General features: G+C 32.3%; 1 protein-coding gene across 12 annotated transcripts in view; it reads left to right on the forward strand.

Moving 5' to 3' along the window:
• C2CD5 (C2 calcium dependent domain containing 5) overlaps positions 1-21,550 on the forward strand; it is a 96,214-nt gene that overhangs the window by 30,158 nt on the left and 44,506 nt on the right. For 3 of the 12 annotated variants that reach the window (XM_027592078.2, XM_027592080.2, XM_027592083.2), the window contains exons 8-11: positions 2,427-2,578; positions 7,868-7,953; positions 13,644-13,752; positions 16,456-16,521. In XM_027592078.2, coding sequence (XP_027447879.2) covers positions 2,427-2,578; positions 7,868-7,953; positions 13,644-13,752; positions 16,456-16,521 — 413 coding nt within the window. Of the gene's footprint in view, positions 1-1,320; positions 1,446-2,426; positions 2,579-7,867; positions 7,954-13,643; positions 13,753-16,455; positions 16,522-21,550 lie in introns of those variants that run through there. The other 9 variants (XM_027592085.2, XM_027592086.2, XM_027592081.2 and 6 more) reach the window with 4 other exon arrangements.

A 21,550-nucleotide genomic window follows, 5' to 3' on the forward strand; every position in this document is an offset into this window, starting at 1 on the left:
GGTTGGGCGACTGCCTTCGGCTCAGGTCATGATCCTGGAGTCCCGGGATCGAGTCCACATCGGGCTCCCTGCTCGGCAGGGAGTCTGCTTCTCCTTCTGACCCTCTTCCTTCTCGTGCTCTCTATCTCTCATTCTCTCTCTCTCAAATAAATAAATAAAATCTTTAAAAAAAAAAGTTGAGCTCTTGATCTGCTTTTAATTTGAATTCTAAAAAATGTAGATATGATAGTTTTTCAGAGTGTATTCACATATGTATGATTGATTCTTTTTTCCTCATGATGTAAATATATCTATACATACATATAGATATGATCTATTGCAGGATGTCAGTTGATATAAAATTTCAGTTCAGAATGTAGTTTAATAGGTTCTGTTTATTTTTTAATTTATTTATTTTTAAAGATTTTATTTATCTGACTCAGAGAGAGAGAGACAGCTAGAGAGGGAACACAAGCAGGGGGAGTGGGAGAGGGAGAAGCAGGCTTCTGGCTGAGCAGGGAGCCCGATGCGGACTTGATCCCAGGACCCTGGGATCATGACTTGAGCCGAAGGCAGACACCTAACGACTGAGCCACCCAGGGGCCCCTAATAGGTTTTGTTTAAATTTAAATAATATATTCTGTTTGAGAGCTAGACAAAAATTATCTACATTGTTTTATTAATGTGTTTTGAAAAGTGGTGTCCCCTTGCTTTGTTTTGTTTCCAGTGTAATCTGGAAAGCAGTATACTTGGAGTGCTTCTACTGGAATGTTTATATTTGCTTATTATATCCATTCAGTTTATTCATTTTTCTTTATGCTGTCATTTTTCATATTCTTTAGTCCCACTATCTTGCGATTATAGACAGAAACAGCTCTGTTAAACTTTCTTTATAGAAAAATGTAATTTAAAAAAATAGAAAAATATAATTACATGAATTCAGTTTCAAAAGTAACATAAGAACTTTATATTTGACTTTTCACTTTTATTGGTATTTTGTCCCTGTGTAGTAAGCTTTATGGTGATCAAAATAATAACAAACATTTTAAAGCAACTCAGAATCCAGATCTTAGTCTTTTTCTTATTTAATGCCACTATTTCTGCTTGCTGTTTTTCTTATTCACAGTCCTAATTATTAATCTGATCCCTTAAAACTATAACTGTATCCTAACAAGTTAGTATTTAGCTATTCTTTTTAAATTTCAATTTGTTTTTTGCATGTTGGGGATTAAAAATTCCTCTCCCCTAACTAAAGCTCCTTTGAAATTATTTTAACATAACTTTGCTATCTGTTGTATGTATTGTTTTCTTTTCTTCCACTTTGACTACAAATTCCCTCAGGTCTCCGCTGGTTCATCCTCCAAGCCATGGATGCCGCTCGACTCACAACAGCCCAATTCACACTGCTACTGGCTCACGACTTACTCAGAACTTCTCTGTGTCTGTTCCCACTCTCATCTATACTGGTACGAGACTGCTCAGACTCAAGAGCTGGGGAAGCCAGGCCACAGGCTGCAAAGGGCAGGCAGGCAGGTGGTGTAGTGTAGGCAGGTACCACAAGTCTTTGCTTCCTCCTTTTCTTACTTGAAGTCCAGCTGCAGTGAAGAAATCCAGTATATAGCCACCACAGAGGCTCTAACTACTTTGAAGTGAAAGTGTTCTTCTAGCTTCCAAAGTCTCTTCCATAGATCCTGTAAGACCCCTATCTTATGTATGCATCATGTAAGTTTTTAGGAGTATTCTCCAGTATGTGTTTTGCCATTATTTCTGCATTTGGTTAGAAATAAAATTGATGATTGGATTCTAAATGAAATAGCTGCCAAAGCTTCTGATTTGCTTATTTTATTTATGTACAAAACCTTTTACATAGTAGGGTCTGGTTTATTCTGTGGAAGAGAGCTGTTGGAAAACAGGTAAGCAACTCTTATGCATAAAATGCAATGGTTCTTTGTAGCTATATTCATTTTTCTCTCTGCCGTGTTTTTAGCTGTGGCACTCTTGATGCTATAGGATAAGGAAACATTTTTTCTTTTGAAGATATCTGTGTGTGCAAATATAAAAACTATTGTGAATATTTGCATACACCATTTGCAGCATCATTTTTTCTTTTGTAACTTAAAAAAGCATTATTTGGAAGTATTTTCAGTCATGTATTTATTTTTTTTGTTTATTTTTCCTTTTAATATTTTTTACCCCCTTAGTCTGTCATTTCATGCTTCTTTGCTTTTTTACTTGGCTTATTAACTGTTTCAGTGCAGATAATTATTTATCTGGAGAATGATGAATGGTTGAACAGCAATTGGTTGTCTTTGGCCTCATACCCAGCTCCACACTTAAGAAATGACTGCTGGCCCTGCCCAATACTTTCCTGGTGTTTGGATCATGCTGCCTTCTGTCAGGTCCTTTGGCACATGATTGCTTAATATTTCTCCACCTTCTTCTGGCAGGATTCCCTTCAATGAAGATCCCAATCCCAATACTCACTCATCAGGACCCTCAACCCCTCTGAAAAACCAAACTTATTCCTTTTCACCTTCCAAGTCCTACAGTCGACAGTCCTCTTCTTCTGACACAGATTTGAGTTTGACACCCAAAACTGGTAAGGCGCTTCCACCCACCTTTTTCTTTTTCTTTCTTTCTTTTTTTTTTTTCAAATTTGTTTCTATTCTTTATTAGCTTTCCATCCAAGGCTTTCCTCCTGTTTTTGGCATTTAAGTTAAAAGATTATGTGAATACTGATCATTTTCAGTTACTATCATTAAAATATGAAAATTTCATATAGCTCAGAAATGATCTTGTTCAAAGATCTGCATATGTTGATTTAATCATAATGTAGATATGAAGTCCAGAATTTATTTTTGCATGTAGACATTTTTCATTTCATGCTCATATTATGAGGAATAACATCTTAAAGCTTTTGAATAGAAAGTAACATTAGTAGCTTGCAATCCAATTCCTCATGTAGTGGAAACATTTTCGAATTCATTTTTCTGTCTATTTCTGAATTTAATTCTAAGATTTTATTATGAAAAAATTTTTAGAACAATTGAAATGGTTATATTGGAGTACATATATCTATTTATTAACTTCTTGCTATTTAAAATGTTTGGTTTTGTTAGTTTTGCTCTCTAGGTTAGAAAGTAGCATTTTTGCTTTACTTATTCTTACATATTTCTCAATGTATGCAATTTATAATTTTTCCCTCCTATTTGTATTTTGATGAATAATTTCTGTGAGTTTTTATGAATGTTTTATGATAAAAATTGTTTAAAAAGTCAAATTATTTCATTACTTCTTAAAGTAGAATTAACTTACTCAAACCATTAAGAAAAGTAAAATGTAAAAAGTTAAAAAGTTAGTAGTTAGCAATTTTTGTAAATATTGTTTTTGTCTGGCAGTTTTCTCCAGATTGATGAAAACATTTTGCATTGTTCCTGTTCATTTTTATCATCTTTAATAACCTTTTGTGTATTAGGCAAGAAATTTACAAAATGATCCCAGATTTTATGAAAACAATGAAATCTAATTCAAAAACCAGTGCTAATTCTAAAGTAAAGAAAGGGCATTAAAAAGAAAGCCTATAGATTTAGTATCTATTTTTATAAATATAGTCACAAAATGTGAGGAAGATAATTATGAATACCTAAATCTTTGAAAAGAATAGCTTTATTCTTTATTTACATATACATAATATGAGTAACTTCTAAAATCATGAGTTTTTTTAAAAGATGTATTTATTTTAGAGAGAGCGAGCGAGTGAGCAAGCGCACGTGTTCGTGGGGATGGGGCTGCAGGGAGAGCAGAGAGAGAATCCCAAGCAGACTCCCCGCTGAGCATGGAGCCCCACGTAGGGCCAATCCCAAGACCGTAAGATCATGTCCTGAGCCGAAATCAAGAGTCGGACACTCAACCAACTAAGCCACCTAAATCATGGGATATTTGATAGTCATTGATACACGGAATGTGGCATTGTAGCCATATTTATGCCATAAAAACTGAACCATTCAGATGGTAGTGAAGTATTTTTTTTTTTTAAATAAAGGATGAGATTCTGGCCTTCAAATTCATGCCTATCAAAACAAAAAAGACTTAGGATAGTATTTGAAGAATAAGTTTTCTTAAAAATACTTTTTCAAGCTTTGACCACTGGTTATTTGTGTATTCCAGGCTACTTTTCAATATTTTTATCTTTATTTTATTCTTTGCCATAACCACAGACAATTTTTTTGAAGTATATTCTTGGTCTTTCTGTTTCCGTTTCTTTAATTCACCAAAAAGGCCAAGTCTAAAAAAGATTGTCAAGTAATAAGTTAACTGAATCAGATTTGTCTTCCCTTAGCTTTCTTGTAGGCAATCAATTATCTTATCAATGAAAACAGTTTTGCATTTTATTTTCTAATTCCAAAATTTTAGTTTTTAAAGATTCATTTATAAGTTACTATTCTCATATATTTCTATATTTATCAGATGCCTTTAGATAATTTTGTTTTTCTACTATCATATGCTATTCACTATCTTTAGTAGCATATTTATAGAACATTAACAGTATTTTTGCTTATCATGAATCCCTAAATATCTTTAAATATTCCTGAGGAGCATTCCAGAAGAGATTTGAAATGGCAAAATTATGATTGTTTTAAAATTTCTAAAACTGTAATTGAGTGTGTATTTCATAATTCTCTGCTTTCAAATTTACCTATATACAAAATCAGTCTCTTGAGAAATAGGGGGTAAGCTGATTATGATTGATTGATTATATGTAAACTGGGGAACCAAAAATAGAATAAAGTTAATAAAGCTTTAGACTGAGAAAGTTGGTTTTCTATTTGTAGTTAAAGCTATTGTCTTTTTTTTAAAGATAGGTCTCATTTAAAAAATTCATACTGATTTATTTCTGTAGATTCTAATTTTTGACATTTTACAAGGTTTCATTTTCATATTTTTTTCCAAGTACTCAACTAGTAGGAATGGAATTTTAGAATGCTAGTTTTAGGATATTGATTTGACACCTGACTCAAGCTAATTTTTGCTTTAAAAAAAAAAAAGAAAGCTTTTAACCATGTATAATTTTTGTGATTTGAGAGTATTTGCCCCTTACATACTCAGATCTTTGTAAATGTGAACAGTGTTATGATCAAACTTGAATATTTAAAATTTTAGAGGAAAAAGAAAAGTAGTAATATACATCTCAAAGATGAACAGAAAGAAATTAGTATTTATTTTAAATTAATGATGGCAACTGTTTAATGTGGTGCTGTTTTTTTATGGATAAGTGATATGTTTTAGTAACATTTGAAGAACTACTTTGCCACTTTAAGTAATGTTTATATTTGAGGCAATAAGTTTCTGGCTTTAAAAATTTATAAAATACACATTTTAATTTTATACATTCTTAAGCAAAAAAAGTCAGATAATTTAAGTGTTTTTGAGAAATCAGCTCCATGTGATTAGAATGGCATAAAATCCCATGTTAATGATTTAAAAAATTTTAATAAATGCAAAGTTTATAAAGGTTTTGCTAGGTTTTCGACTGTTCCTTTAATTTATATTGTGTTGGGTAGATGGTCTTGCTAATGACTTCATATGCTTAGTGTAATTTATGTAGCATTTTAAAATCCATTTTTACTGTTATGTTTTGCATCATCATTGCTTTCCTTATTCTGCATTTTCTGGTCATCTTCTGAATCTGCATCTTTTCTCTGCTACTTTCCTCCACAGCACCTTATTTACAGGGGCCTAGGATTTACCTGTGTCCCAGCTCCCCCTCTCTCTCTTGTGGTTCCCTTCATCTTAAAAAGTCCTGTCTCCTCCTCTCGGAATCTAGCCTTCCCCCTCATCATTCTAGCCCTGTCAGCCCAGTTCTGAGGAAAAGTGTTTCTTTCAGTGAAGAGCTGTTCCTGGCTGCTTCTGGTAGGATAACATGTCAGCTTTTTAATCCCTTTATTTTAAATCACCTTTGAAAACAAGTAATTATTTCATACTATAAAGAAGTGTTGGATGTCTTACACAGGGCGTACTTCTTGTTTTTCTTGCTGGTGCACAGAATTAAATAATTACGATGATCGTGAGGACATGGTTGAGGATTACTTGATGAATAATTATGAATATTCTGCTGAAATTATTTTATTTATTAAAAAATTATATGTCTGAGGACATAGATCTTCATATTTCCAGTGATTATTGGGTTCTCATTACTAGAGTTTCTGTTTTAGATGCCTTACTTTCTTTCCCTTCACACCAACTCCATTCACATTGGACCTGCACCATCATGTTGCTAAGCCATATGGTTAATTAGTAAATTATTCTGTTTGAATCAGTTTAAGTCTCATTTTGGTGGTATTCTTTCTTTATCCATTTTTTTTCCTGTCCATTGCTTAATTTTCAAATTATTCTGCTGTATTTTCTGATGTTTTATTTATCTCTACAAAATACATTTTGTTTTATGGCTTTCAGTATGCTTCATATAAAGATCTTAGTTTCATTTCTATGTTTAGTATTGTATAGTCTCTAAAAAACATATTTAGGTTACTACAAGAAAAATATGTTCCTTTTTTATTTTTAAAGAACAGAATGGGACTATACACATGCTAACCTTTGTTTCCTTATCCAAGAACAGCTAAAAATGTAAAAGTAAATTAGTTCCTTTTTTAAGTCATTGCAGTAAATCTGACTGTATGTATCTTCCGTTTTGAAAGGGTGGAATTGAACTGTTAACTCTAACCTGTAGAGCCTATAGCACTATAGAGCACTGGCTTCTCACCTGTCCCCTGCTTTCTATAATTCTTTGATCGTAATTGGTCTGTTGGTACTATCAAAAGAATAAAATAAAGTAGGGAAAGAAATGGAAAATTAAGCCTTTAAAAAATACATCTAAGAGCTTAAGAAATACAATTCTTTTCATCCATAACTATGTACATTTGTGATGTGTCTATTATATGTCTGTGATTTTTTAGTTTTAAAAAATATTTTATGTTGATTTTTGCAAATGAGTATTGAAAACTATGAATGTTAATAGTGTTTTGTCATAAATGATATATTTAGGAATGGGAAGTTATCAGAAAATAGATTTGACTATCTTTCAAAATTGCCTAAAACTCATGCTCTTTAGAGAATTTTGGAATATTTTTAAGTAAGCACAATTAAAAGTGCTTTTTCTTTCTATAGTTCCTTTTAAACAAGCATTTGATGTTTCTTGATTTATTTTAGTATTCTTAAATTGTTAGCATAGTAAGTACAGTTGATCCTTGAGCAACACACCCCTGCTAAGTTGAAACTGTGCATGTAACTTCTGATTCCCCAAAAGCTTAACTATTAATAGCCTACTCTTGACCACAGGCCTTACTGATAACATAGTCAATTAATACATATTTTGTTACATATATTATATACTGTATTCTTGCAATGAAGTAAGCTAGGGAAAAGAAAATGTTACTAAGAAAATCATAAGGAAGAGAAAGTACATTCACAGTACGGTACTGTATTGAAAAAAATTCGTATATAAGTGGACTGTGCAGTTCAAACCCATGTTGTTCAAGGGTCAATTGTAATTGGTAGTATCTTGATTATTTTGTATTAGAAGACTCAACTTTTAAAAATTGAATATTATACAAAAATTCATTATATTAACATAATTTAAAAAATAAGTTTTAGAACAGATTGAGTCTAAACAAATAAATTTAAAACTGATCAGTACAGTTTTGACATCTTGCTTCTAAAGAAAACTTTGTGAATAAAATAGAGTAAAATATGTGCCTAATTGCATGTCAAATACTTTAAATGTTTGGATCATTTTAAGATTTTGACTCATGATATTTATGAGGATGAATGCAGTTAAACTTTGTTTCTGTAGTTGTTTTTTGGTTGTTATTTATGTACTGATGTTCTGTAGGAATGGGAAGTGGTAGTGCTGGAAAAGAAGGGGGGCCATTTAAAGCTCTTTTAAGACAACAGACTCAGTCAGCACTGGAACAAAGGGTAAGAGACATTCAACATTCTTTATTCTTACAGTTAATATGCTTTTCCTATCATGCTTCCATGTATTTATAACTTATTTCCATAAACTAGTTTTGATCATGTATCTGTAATGTAATTTCAGAGTCCAAAATTTATTTAAGGTATCAAAGAAATTTGTTTATGAATAATTAATTTTAACTTGGAATAATTCTGTAACTTTTTTGTTTTGTTCTCCAGTTTTTTATTAGAAATAGTCTGTTTGTAAATATCCACTGAATGATGAAATCATTTCTCATCTTACTTTAAAATTATAATATATAGAAGGAAATAGTAGACTTTTTCCAGAAAAAAATATTTTAGGTAATTCTTGGGGTACCTGGGTAGCTCAGTTGGTTAAGCATCAGACTCTTGATTTCAGCTCAGGTCTTAATCTCAGGGTTGTGAGATCAAGCCCATATTGGGCTCTGTGCTGGGCATGGAGACTACATTAAAAAAGAGAAAAGAAAAGAAAAGGTAATTCTTTAGTGTATTAATATATTGATATGCTGAGATTGTTTTTATGGCCAGCCAATCTCTTAGGGGTAAGAAATGCACAGATTCAGTATTTCTACAGATTAACATGAACAATGTGGTTATTTGGTATGTGAATACATCTTTTTTAATTATTATAAGTTTAATGTTTAGTTAACTATGTTAAATGGGAAAACAGTCAAAATTTATGGGTGATTTTTCTCTCTTTATTTTTTATTTTTTTGTATAAACTTCATTGCTAAGGGAGGATCGCCTCATAGGTTCTGTAGAAGGCGGGTATGTTTCTGAACATGTGTGAGAGCCTTTTTCTTGTATTGGTAGCTGTTCTAGTTTTAATCTCGATCATTTAAGTTTTATTTAAGCTTTAACAAATGTTGCCAGCTTTATTTCTTTTCGTAATGCAATTTTTAAAAATTTATTAGCATTATGAGGCTCATTTTTTTTCTACTTAACTAATACAGTGCATGATTATTTATATGTTATGTCAGTTATTTTAAGGCACAGTTCCATAGCTTTCATTGTGTCTGATTTGGAAGTTTATAAGCATTTACAGAATTTTCTTTTACATGTTCCATTTTATACTACCATTAAAAAAAAAGATGAAACATAGTAAATACCTATAAAAGAATGCATTCTGTTAAAAAAGGTATTCTCTAGAGGTTAGCTTTTGAGAATAGTGTTTTCAGATTCTGTTACTACAAACAATATAACAGTTTACTTTTTTTAGACTTTCTTTCCTGTGCAGAAAGTATCTGTATGCACTGTTTGCCTTTTAGACAAGGTTGTGGGGAGCAGAGCAGAGCTCAGCTGAGCTAAGCAGAGTGATGAGACTTTAGCGACACAGTTGTTTGCCTTATCCCTTACCAGGCAGCAGTTGGGCTTGAGCTACTTTCACACCTTGCAGGCATACCAGCTACTGTCATGCAAAAGCCCACTTAAACATTGGGACCATTTATTAAAACCAAATAGAGAAAGAGACTGAAAACACAGAGAAGAGGGTCAGGGTGAAGGTATGCCTGTTCACTTGCCTTTTTTAAAGCCAGAATGCTCTTACCTCCACCCTGCTCCCAGTTTTACATTCTCTACAGAGTTCCTTACACTAGGAGTATTTCCTTGTAATTGTCATTCTAGAATTCACAGGAACGGAAAAACTGATATGATATGAAATTTTGCCTGTATCTTGTGCCTGTGACTTCATTATCTATATTAAGAACTTTTGAAAACATCTAGCTTTAAAAGAAGAAAAAAACTAATCAATAAAAATTGTTTTAGATTTAGTTTGGATAAAATTTATGTTTTCAAATATGCTTTTAAACATTCTTAAAGTTTTGGACACATTATCACATTGGGTATACATTACTAGATAATCTTTATGGAATTAATGGTAAAAGATGTGGGAGAGCTATAGTTTTCATTTACAACCTTGTAAAATCTGAGTTGGCAATAGTTACTTGTCTTTATGAGACTACCTCTCTGTCCTGGGTACACAATAAATAGAACAAACATCATTTTTAGCTTTCCCATTAACCTGTGGTTGCCATTAGTATGTCTTTGTTTTGGGGAAAAAATTTGTTTAGAAGTATGAAGAATTCTCACATGTGTTCAGATATGCCTTAACTCTGCCAAGTCGAATACTACATCATGGTGAACAAATGATATACTTAATACCATTTTTATATTCATTTTTTTAAGATATTTCTACCCCTTGCCACCCTTCATAAAATGTATGGCTTTTTTTTTTCTTGAGGAAAAGAGAACCTTTGTGCAGCATCTTTTATTTAATGGGTTCAAGTAGCAGTTCTCAAAAATAAAAGTGTTATTTTTTTTCTTTCACAAAATCAGTGAAAAATAAATTGACATGATCTTGGTAATAGGTGCCAGATGATTAGAAGATAAGATGTAGAGATAAAAATTTGATTAGATTTAGGTTCTACCTATGAACTATTTGATGTAAAGCAAATAGATTTATTTTTCAGTATGACTCTTCTTTCACTTGTAAGAAAAATGAAGTTACTTTTCAGATGCTGGGACTTTTTTCTTCAATAAAGAAACCTAGTTGACTTGGTTTAACCTAGTGTTCCCCAAATATATTTTACAATGGAATCTTCCATGTGAAATACCTGTTAGTGACGACCACATTTTGGGAAACATTGATATAAAGCAAACTCTTTTGATAATTATGATGTTTTTAATAGTGGGATAAAATTATACAATAAATCATAGTAGGAATCTGGCACGGAGTTTTCTTATCTAGAAAGTTGACTCTCGTTTCTTGGGATAATAAAAAGAATATTTGATTGAAAAAATAAACTATTTAAATATATTCTAAGAAAAATTCTATTTAAATGTTAAAAAATTACTCCCGTTGTGTCCCCAGATTTTCCAACTAGCCTGTCTTTGAACACATGGTATTAAATAGATTTATGCTTCATGCACTTGGCTTACTGTCAAAATGTCAACATACGAATTCTTACCTAGTGGTACCACAAGGCAAGGCACTTTAAATATTAGGACTTTGCAGAGAAAATGTCTTCTGTGGTCCCTGAAATTCTCATCTAGGCATTAGAAACGAGTTGGGCTTGGCTGATCTTAAGGAAGCTGTTCTTTTCAATGGAAGAGAACCTATAAACTCATCAGGTATAATGATAGACTAGAGATTAAAACCAACTCCTTGTCTGTTTTAATCAGAAATTTCAAGGAGCCAGATGATAAGGTTTGTTGCTCACATAGAGTCTAGGCCCTCTTGACTCTCACATTAGGGCATGGGAAAGATGATAAAGCATAGTTTCAAGATACTGTGCAGAGGTCTGGCCCTCTGTAAGCACTTCATAGTAGTTGCTCTGTGATGGGGGTGGAGATGAGAGGTATTTAACCGTCACTGGTAGTCACTGGTGTCACTGGTGATGGGTTGGAGATGAGAGGTATGTTAGCAGTAGGTATTAGCCATAGTTCTTCTGAGAGAGTTATCTGAAGATGTAGTTTTGGTTGAATAAGCATACCATTTTTATGTACTGCAGGTTAAATTTTGTGTGTTAAAGTAGGTATGCTGATTGGACATGTAGGATAGTTTAAGTTGGCAGAGCGGTCGTCCGCCTCTTTGGGCAGCCATTCCCCTACTTTTTCTACTTATGACCACCAACTCTACTACGGTGCTTTCCCTGTTGTCCTTTTATCCCATCTTCTCGAATTTGGGGAGAAGTGTCAGAATCTCAAGTAGAGAAGTCATTTAGGTTAATTTTTATACCTACCTAAATTCTTATATGCAGATGTTTTCCAATATGTGAATTTACCTAACTTATTTCTCAGTTTCAGAAGGAAGTACAGCTTTCCATTTAGCTTATAAAAATTTTTATTTTCAGTGTCTCTTGTCCAGGATATTTAAAATGTTTAAGTATAAAGATTAAATGTAAAGTACTTTTTTCTAATATGCTTCAGTATTTTGAGGAAATTTAAAAACTGTGTACTTAAAATTGAAAAAAAATCATAAAGGCCTAACTTAGGTAAGATATTTAAGCTTCTAATAGCATAAGCTTATTTGTATATGTCTCATTTAAAAAATTTAGGTGGAAATAAGGAGGCATTTTGACTAAACATTTTATAATTCATGTAAGTGAGATTCCCCTCCTACCCTCTCCCTTTTTTCTTTTTGCTTGTCAGCTGGGCCAAACCTGTCTATTTCCATAGATTGGTTTTTCCTTTTTTTTTCTTAATGTAGCCTAGGTTTTTCTTACCCTTGTTAATTTAAATATTACTTTTAAATTCTAACTGAATTTATTTCTAAATTCTCTCTATATTTTATACTATATCTTCATGGGTTATTGAAGTGTGCAAGACTGTTTGCCTTTGTGCTAAATGACTCCAAGTTGCTATGCTTGTGAATTATGCTTTGGTGAGTTTGTATTCTCCATGCTTTAAGCAGCCAGTCAGTAATCTTGCCGCTTTTAATGTGCCTGCTTCTAGTAGTATTCTCTATGTCTTTATCTCTCAGCTTTTGTTTGCTGCATTTAAACTGCTATGGTCCAGAAAAAAAAATACTGCTAGACTTTAAAATATGTTCCTAAAATTATATGTTTATAATTGCTGTATGGCATAGTATGGATATGATCTATAGGGATTTCTTATGAATCAAGTACATAAATTTTAGTACTTGGAAGTATAAGTTCTTTTGACTATTGAAAGCTCTGTTTTGCTTATTTTCCAGCTCTCAGTTATGTTCTGAATAGCTGAGGCTACTGGCAAATGACTTCTGGTTAAGTGAGCTACATTAATCTTACAGCCAGATGAGGCAGATATTAAATTTCCCTTGCTTGTGTCCAATTTTGTGTAATGTGAGAGGCCTCTATATTTGGAGAGTCACGAGAGCTCCCCGTTCTTCCTGGATGCTATTTCAATGAATTTCCTTTCTCTGTTTTCCCATTTCCCTCTTACCTCTAAATTGATGAGATTGATGTCCTTGAGAGAGAAGGGGAGAATGAAACTTGGGAGAACTTGTGGAATTTTATTTCCTCCCTTGCTGTCATCTACATTCTTCTCCCTTTTCCTTAATATGCATTTATGTACTTAAAATTTTCTCCAGCTGACCTGGTGTTGATAGAGTAAATAATCTTACACAGCGATTCTCTACCCACTTCAGCGTGGTATTTGCCCTTTGCTTTTCCCTGAATCTCTTAACCCACACTGTTCATTGTCTCACTCCTCCCTCAGTCCCATATTCTTGTAGATCTCTTGCACCAGGCCTTCAGAGCCTTTATCAGTAGCCTGGAATTGGGTGTGTGTATGTGAGGAGGGTTCTGCCCCACTGAGAAGTAGACTCAGAGTAGAAGGGCAGGGAATCCCCACATCTCACTGTGAATTTGCATCAGAGTAGGAGATTGAGAGGAAGGAAGAGTGTGTTCAAAGATCTTAAATCAAAACTCTGAGAACCTTTTTTTCTCATTGAGAACTGATAAAAAGAGTGTTTGGATTCTGTATAACATGGTATATATGAGAAAATGAATTAGGAACTCTAAGCATCTAAGAAAACATTACAAAGCATGTGTAATGTATAACTGGTAGCCTTTTGTTAAGGGATAGGATTCCTATCTCATGAATATAATCTATTGGGATCAGGCTTTTTAACAAGCAAATTTTTTGTACTTTGCACATGGTCAGTTATATTTTTCCCCCTTTATTTTTACTAGGAATTTCCATTTTTTACCTTGACGGCATTTCCTCCTGGATTTCTCGTGCATGTTGGGGGTGTTGTTAGTGCACGCTCTGTGAAGCTTTTGGATCGTATCCACAATCCTGGTATGTTCTTTAAAAGTTTGTTTTCAGTGTTTCGCTTACTTAAACTGTGGTTATTAAGATTGATTTTTATAGTAAAAAAAATCAAATCTATCTAAAAAGAGAAATGAAAAAGAAAGTATAAACTGGCATGTTGCTTTAAGTATTTGCAGTAATCCTAATTAAAAATGATCAAATAAGTAGAAGTATTATTTTTGTTAGCTTTTTATATAAAACAAACAAATCTTGATTCATTTTTTTGGCCAAGGCATCACTTTGAAGGAATTCTTAGGTAACTTTTCAGTCAGCTCTTTTCTTTGATCCAGGCAGATAACAAATTTTGCAATTTGACCATTGTGGCCATTAAGACGTTAATTCTTTTCAGTAGCAATAACTCTTTGTAGATTATTTTAGTAATTTTCTTATTCCTAAAAGAAGTATTCCTTTGAAATGTAATTATAAACATTGTGTAGTATCTGAGAATTAAAAAAAATAGTGCTGTCTATTCATTCTCGGTTTCTTTTCTGAAGCTGTTTGTTCTGTATAAGTGAACAATGAACAAGTAAGAATAGTAGCTCACTTCTTTAAAACATGGGGCCATGATCGTAAAAGAAGAAAGGCATCAAATCAATCCCAATATCGGGCCCTTGGATTAGGAATGTTTGATGGTTTTTCAAAATCCAAAATAAGCATGGCAAGTGTGGTGGAAACTTTCCATATGGTGTGTGTTCTTGCATCTCTCATTGACTGGATTCCCAGTAATTTGCTCAAGGCACTTACTTTTTGATGACATACTAAAAGAGCTGAAGTTATGTTAGTAGTCTTATTTGGCATAAATACATACATATTTTTGAAAATTTTAAATTGTCACTTTCAATAACCTCTTCCTGAGGCTTGTACTGACAGCTACAAAAAGAGTAAAACACCTTGAAATTATTTTATGCAAAACATTGCAGATAGTGATTTTGAGGTTACAGAGCATTACCATTCTTTTAAGTTAAAAAAAATTTTAATCTGTGCCTTGTGGTTTGATGTCTTTTCAGTTAATAATTCCAGAGAAGCAGAATGGAATTTTTCCCAGAGCTTGAATGAGAGTTCAGAAGAGGAATAGTAGCTAGGATTATTTAACTCTTAAAGCTGAACGAATACATCTTTTAAGCATTAGTCTTCTCTTTTCCTTCTCTGGTTTATTATTTTTTTCTGCTATTCCTTATTTTTTCTAAGCAATTTAAGATCTTTTCTTCATGTAGTATTTGTATATTCTGTAGTAATTAAAGGCATATTTAGACTCATGCCAGTTTAATGTATTGAAACCTTGGAGACTCTTCAAGTTCCATATCTTTGTGTTTAGGAACTTGAATTATTTGGAAAGTGCAAGGAAATACTGAGTTAATGTACCTGACATTAACTGTGTGACCCAAGGCTTGTTACCTGCGTTTCTTTGGACCATTGACTCAAATATTTTGATATATGGTGCCCACTGATAAGCTCCAAAAATGGTTTCAGGAATAAATTTAACTGTTGGTGATGTCTTCTGTTTACTGAAAACATTTTGATTTTATTGTTGCTTCCATGTACTCTGAGTAAGCTATAAAGTCTGGGAGAACAAACAAAGGTTACTTAAATAAGTTTAAGTAGAGAGCTGTATTTAAAATCCTATCACTTTTTACAAAAAACTCTTTTTTGGGGTTTATCATACTTGCCGGTTTGTTCTAGCGGTGTGATAAATATAAGAATCCAGGCCCAGGGAAGAATACAGGAATCTTTATTACAGAATACATTTTGTGTATTGTAATTATCAGCTTATCCATTCTCTTCTTTTCCTCCCCTTTCAGAATATTTTTTTCAATTCACATGTAGGAATTCTCAGTTACTAATGTACTTATTTCCCAAAAGATTATGGGCGTATAAATATAAATGCTTTTAATGATATATGTTACGTTTTAATTTTGTTTTATTTTCAGTTAAATACAAATCAACTATATATTCTAATGGTTTCACTATTACATTATTTTGATATAAAAATCACATTCTTTGGGTTGTTTTATATATGTATTATGCATTAAAAAAGGAAGATTTTCTTAAGAACATTTTATTGATGTTCTTATTTCATAAATAATTATTTATGAAAAAGATTTAATTTGTTGAAAAAAGCTGAATGTTAAAACAAAAAAAACCCCTCTAGATTAGCATCTACCATGATGATGATGTATTAATTTTATGACACTGAGTTACTCTGCTGAGAGAAACTTAAGATGGATTGAGATGCATGTGCTGTTAAAAATGCTGTATTTGCACTCTCAAATGAATCTTGCAGCTATTTTTTGTTTAGTGAAAATGGGAAATTTTCATTTTACACTGAGTGTAGAAGGAATAAAACCTTATTTTAAAACCACTACCACTTGCTAACTAAGGATTATTATTTTGGAGTTTGTTCTTTTAGAATTTTCTCCTTTGTTAAATATTAAAGAACAAGGAAAAGAATGGGGTGGTTTTAAAAATTAAGGTCATTATCTTAAACAACTAGACTTTAGTTAATGTTAGATTATGATAGCATGCTCCTTCTTCTCTTTTTACTTCTACTTCTTATTAACTCTGCTGTCTGTGTCTTTCCAGTTCCTGTCAAGTGGTATTGTCAATTGTGTTCTTGTTTGTAGTGTTTTTTTTGTTTTTTTCCTACTATTCTGCACCTAAAACTGATCTACTAATTTGCTGTTTTGAACTCAGCCTTTGTCGGAATTATGGGTAACACAAGATCTTACAAACTGCTAGACTGGAATAGTTTCAATTCAGGTATTTTGATGGTCATTCAGTACTACATATGCTGACAAAAATTATGGCAGCTCAGTGAAGTTTTTAGAAATGTTCTAGATTAAATAGATTTAATGTCAATTCAGTTATACAGATACATTCTGCAGTACATATGTTATAACTCTTACAGTTTCCATGGAAATGCAAGTATAAAAATGTGTTAACTAAAATGAATTAACCAAAACCATAGAAATACCATAAATTACAAATGGCTTTTGTTAGGTGATTAACTTTCAGAAACCTAAATTTAAATTATATTTATTACATTTTTGACAGTTTTTCATATCAGATAAATAACATAGGCATTAGCTTTATGATTAAAGAAATATTAGTTGTTAATTAAATGGCTAGTTTGATAAGCTTAAAGTATGTTTAAACATTAATTTAGATTTGAATATAATATATTTAGTATTCTATAAGTACTATAAAATTGTAACTTACCATTTTTATTTATAATTCCAGAAGTGTTTCAAAATTTGGTAAGTAAGAGCAGATTTGGAGGGATTAACGGCTTTCATAAGCTCCCTTCCTTCCCCTTTCATGTGAGAATATAATTTTTCTTTTTAAGTAATTTTGCATATGGATATAGTTTATAGCTTTTAGAGAAACTAAACTAAGATAACTTTACAGCTGATGATGTGGTTTAGAGTCAAAGCCAATTTTTCTTTTTGATAAAAGTATATTCTTTTAATATAAATATGTAAATTTTTGTGTTATTTTTGGAATTAAATAATAAAACCATTTTGATTCAGTAATAGAAGTTGGTATTTTGCCTGAAGGATTTTACCAGTTCTTTGTGTCAGAAAGTATATATCTATTTACAGAAAAACAAAAACACCAAGAGGCTCAGCATTTTAGATAATATCCCATAATCTTTTCAATATTGTAAACTCTTTTTGTTCTTAGGAGACCAGGATGTAAGTTCTGATGTAAGTAATGCATGTTTGACTATGAAGTATCTCATGTTCATCATGCAGATTTACCTAAGTTCAGTCTAGTAAACAATCTGATCAGGTCCAACCTTTGCAGATTTAGACTAACATCAATTGGTACGTCTTCAGGGAAATTAACTCTGTCTCCTATCCAAGTTTTTGCCAGCATGTTATCACATTGATTAGAATTAAAATAATCATTTTTAATGTAATATGTTAGACTTGGTTTTTAGAGATAAAAATACCCTGCTGAATTCATTTAATAAAAATAAGAATATATTTTTAAAATGTAGTCAGATTAGTGTATAGGAAGTGAAAAAGCCTAATTATGTAAGAAAAGGACATTGGGAATAGACTGATCATTAATAATTTAAGGAGCTTAAACGTTGTCAGGGCAAAGATGTTTAGGGTGAGATGTGTGTTAGATGAAAGAACAGTCTTGGAAAGTAGACAAGTAGTTAAATCTTATAATACTTTGTCGTGCATAAGCAGAACTACAGAATTTGGCAAGGAGAAACATGGTTGAGGAAGCAGTATATCTTGCCATCATTTAAAATAAAGTCAGGTAGTGAGTGTATGAAAAAAAGATGGATATAAGTTACAGAATCTTAAAAGAATATCAAAGATGACTTTCAGTTTAATGTTCTCATAGCTCTGTGCTTTTGACTGAGATATTAGAATCTTTATGCTAATAGTACTATTCAGAGATCAGGCTGATTTTGATATTAGGTTAGGAAAAATAATGTGGTAATTCTGAAATATAAAAACGTAATATTTGATAAATATATTCAAATCATTTATGTATTCTTCTCTGTGATTAGGGAATAAGTTAGCCATTGCTGTCCTGTATTATTACCATAGAAAATCACGAATTGGCCACGTCAGTAAGAAAAATAATTGTTGATATAATTTTTATTAATGTTAGAAATTGTTCATCAATACTGTATTTCCTGGATTCTCTGACACCATTTATTATGTGAGGTATCACCAATTTAATAATAGCTTTCCAAGAGAAAAGAGAAAGAAACATTACCATATTTAGTATATTGATTAATTATTAGACATTTTTATTTCAGAAACATTAAAATGTGGAAAGATATAAGAACACGTTTTTATCACACAGTAGTATTTCATGAAATATGATCTATCGTGCAAGCATTTATTAGAACTTATTTTGTGCCATATGGTTTGCTAGACGATAGGTGTGCGAAGATGCCAGTCACCCTGCTTTCACGAAAGTCATATTCCGGGAGGTTAGAAAAATATGTTAATGGTTTACTGTGTGGTGTGGTATGGTGTGATATAAGATACAGAATTAAAGAGGAAGGCATGATTAACTACGTGGCAGGGAAGCTTGGAGAGGTAATTCTTGAGTTTAGTTTGAAGGATATATAAAAGATTCACACAGATTTTATATTTCAGACAGTGTATTTGGAGGCATATTGTTCCATCCTTTGAATGTAGTTCTGAAACTTGAGTAGTGCATTGCAAAACAATATCCTAGCCATTACCTGTTTGATGATGTTTACGTAGTTACTTCCTACCTATTGTTTGCCATTGAATACAGAATGTCTTTGTTAGTTCAACTTTTTTTTGTGTATTTCCCTTTTTCTCCTGCTTTGCTGTCTTAGGTTGTGTTAACTACAGTGATAGAAAATATTTTTATATAGCAGGGAGAAGAAAACTCAGTTATCTGAGAATTTATTTTAAAATTACTTTATTACCTTTTCTTATCTTGCTTCTTATGTTTCTGGCCTGGTAACAGACTTTGAGAAAGATAAGATGAATCTTGCTGCTAGAAAGGAGGAAGCAGCATTTGCAGATCTTGTGTATGATATGCCAGGAATGGGCTGCATAGGAATAAGACGGTATCCCACGGTCACATTTGTGTTAGATCACTGATTATAGAATGAAGAATGGATTTAAAGGCAGCAAGCCTAGACACAGGGAGGCCAGTTAGTTGACTGCAATACTCCTGGCCTGATAAGTGACCTAGGATTTGGTGGTGATAGGAGAGCTAAAGTTTATAGAGCCCTTACTATGTGCCAGGCACTCTTCCTAGTGCTTTATGATAGCAGGTCATTTAATTCTCAAAACACAGCTCTGAGGTAGGCATTTTTCCTATTTTGTGGATGGGCAAAATGAAACAACAATTTCCCCAAAGTAAAATAGAAATTTGTTGAGCTACAGTGTGAACCTAACTACTCTGGCTCCAGGGCTTACACTCTTAACATAAATTTAGAAAATATTTAAAATGTAAAATCAGCAGGACTTGGTAATTAGAATGTGGCAAGTCGAACAGTCTCTTAGCAACTTTGAGCTGAGAGAAAGAGAGAAAGATAGATTAGGATTATCCCACATAGCTACAAGTCTAAAATCCCAGTGAGCAGTTGAATCCTATCTTTTGGAAACCCAAGTATATTTGAAAATTGAGTTGTAAAAATATTTTAAGAGTAGATTTTAAAAGTTCTAGCGCATTGTTTCTTAAATGGCTATGCTCTTTTTTTTTCTTTCTTCTGAGTTTACCACTGAAAGTATTTCTGAATAGCCTACGGATATAATTTTTAATTAAGAATAGTCTCAGTGTAGCTGAGAAAAATTTGGTATTCTTTTTTCATGTAGGATACATGTGAGCTTAGATATTTTTTCAGGAAGTCACAAGAGGAAATAATAAAGTAGCTATATAAAGTGATTTGAAAAAATGCTAGTTTGAAATAGCTTCCAAACTTAGACAATATTTTTAAGAGTGAATGTTTTAAGTTAGTAAAACAGCTTGTTTATTTTTATTTATTTATTTATTTTTAAGATTTTATTTATTTATTTGACAGAAAGAGACAGCGAGAGAGGGAACACAAGCAGGGGGAGTAGGAGAGGGAGAAGCAAGCTTCCCGCTGAGCAGGGAGCCCGATGCAGGGCTGGAGCCCGATGCAGGGCTCAATCCCAGGACCCTGGGATCATGACCTGAGCCGAAAAGCATACACTTAATGACTGAGCCACTCAGGCGCCCCCAAACAGCTTGTTTAAAACTAGATAACTTTTCTTTTGTTTTTGAGAATATTTTAAAAAGTTATATTTTATTATTTTAGATTGTAGATTTTAGGACATATGCTTAAGATTTTCTCAGTCTTACAATAAATGAACCTTTACTAGTGCTAAGGGAAGCTTTACATTAGTGGTCTGAATTTAGAAAATGTTACTCTTTTTATTTGGTCATCTGAATTATAGTTGTTTAGAAAATTTACTTTTCTTTGGGGTTAAAAATTAATAATCAAAACCAAGAAAAGTAAGTATAATAATTACTTTAAACATATTTTAACAAAATGAGTCAACTGATGTGTAAGGAAATATTTATGGAATACACATATCATTCTGATTTTTTTTTTTTCAGTTTTAAGTAAAAATCTTTTATTCAGTGGATGTTTGTGGTGTGCCTACCATGTCTTGAGCATGACGTTGGGGATTGGGAACATGATTGTTCAGCCAGGCAGACAACCTGTTTATACACCCAGTCTAGGCTATTTCTTATACTATTTTGCTGTGTGTATGTGTGTGTGTAGTAGTGGTGGTGGTGGTGGTGGTGGTAGTAGTAGTAGTAGTAGTTAAATGGAGAGAGGCTTTCTTGGAACTTGAATTCTACTGATTTGAGAGGTACTCATGAGCAGACATGCAAAACTAAGCCTAAAGTAGTTAAGCAGCTTTTGGTTTTAAGAATTTTAATAAGGGTTTTAGGAAGTAGGTATTTAGAGTTCAAGAGGGCATAAATATAGCCATGTATGATGTGTGAGCTTCTCTTTATATGTAATGTAACATATAAATGTAATAAATAATTTTGTATATCTATAGTGTAACTGGATATTGACTACTGTCCATTCTTTATTATCTGTAAAAAGTGAGATATGTAATTTCCTTAATTTTGAAATTTTACTCTTTATATATATCTAATATAACTGGATATTAATTACACTATTATAATGTGACATGTAAATGTAATGTATAACTTTATATATATAAAGAGGGAAATCTCACAGATAAGGAGTAATTATATATCTGACTTATTTTATAAATAGTGAAGACTCCAG

The sequence above is a fragment of the Zalophus californianus genome, chromosome 9 (genome assembly GCF_009762305.2).
Source record: "Zalophus californianus isolate mZalCal1 chromosome 9, mZalCal1.pri.v2, whole genome shotgun sequence".
In the NCBI taxonomy this organism is placed as follows: Eukaryota; Metazoa; Chordata; class Mammalia; order Carnivora; family Otariidae; genus Zalophus; species Zalophus californianus.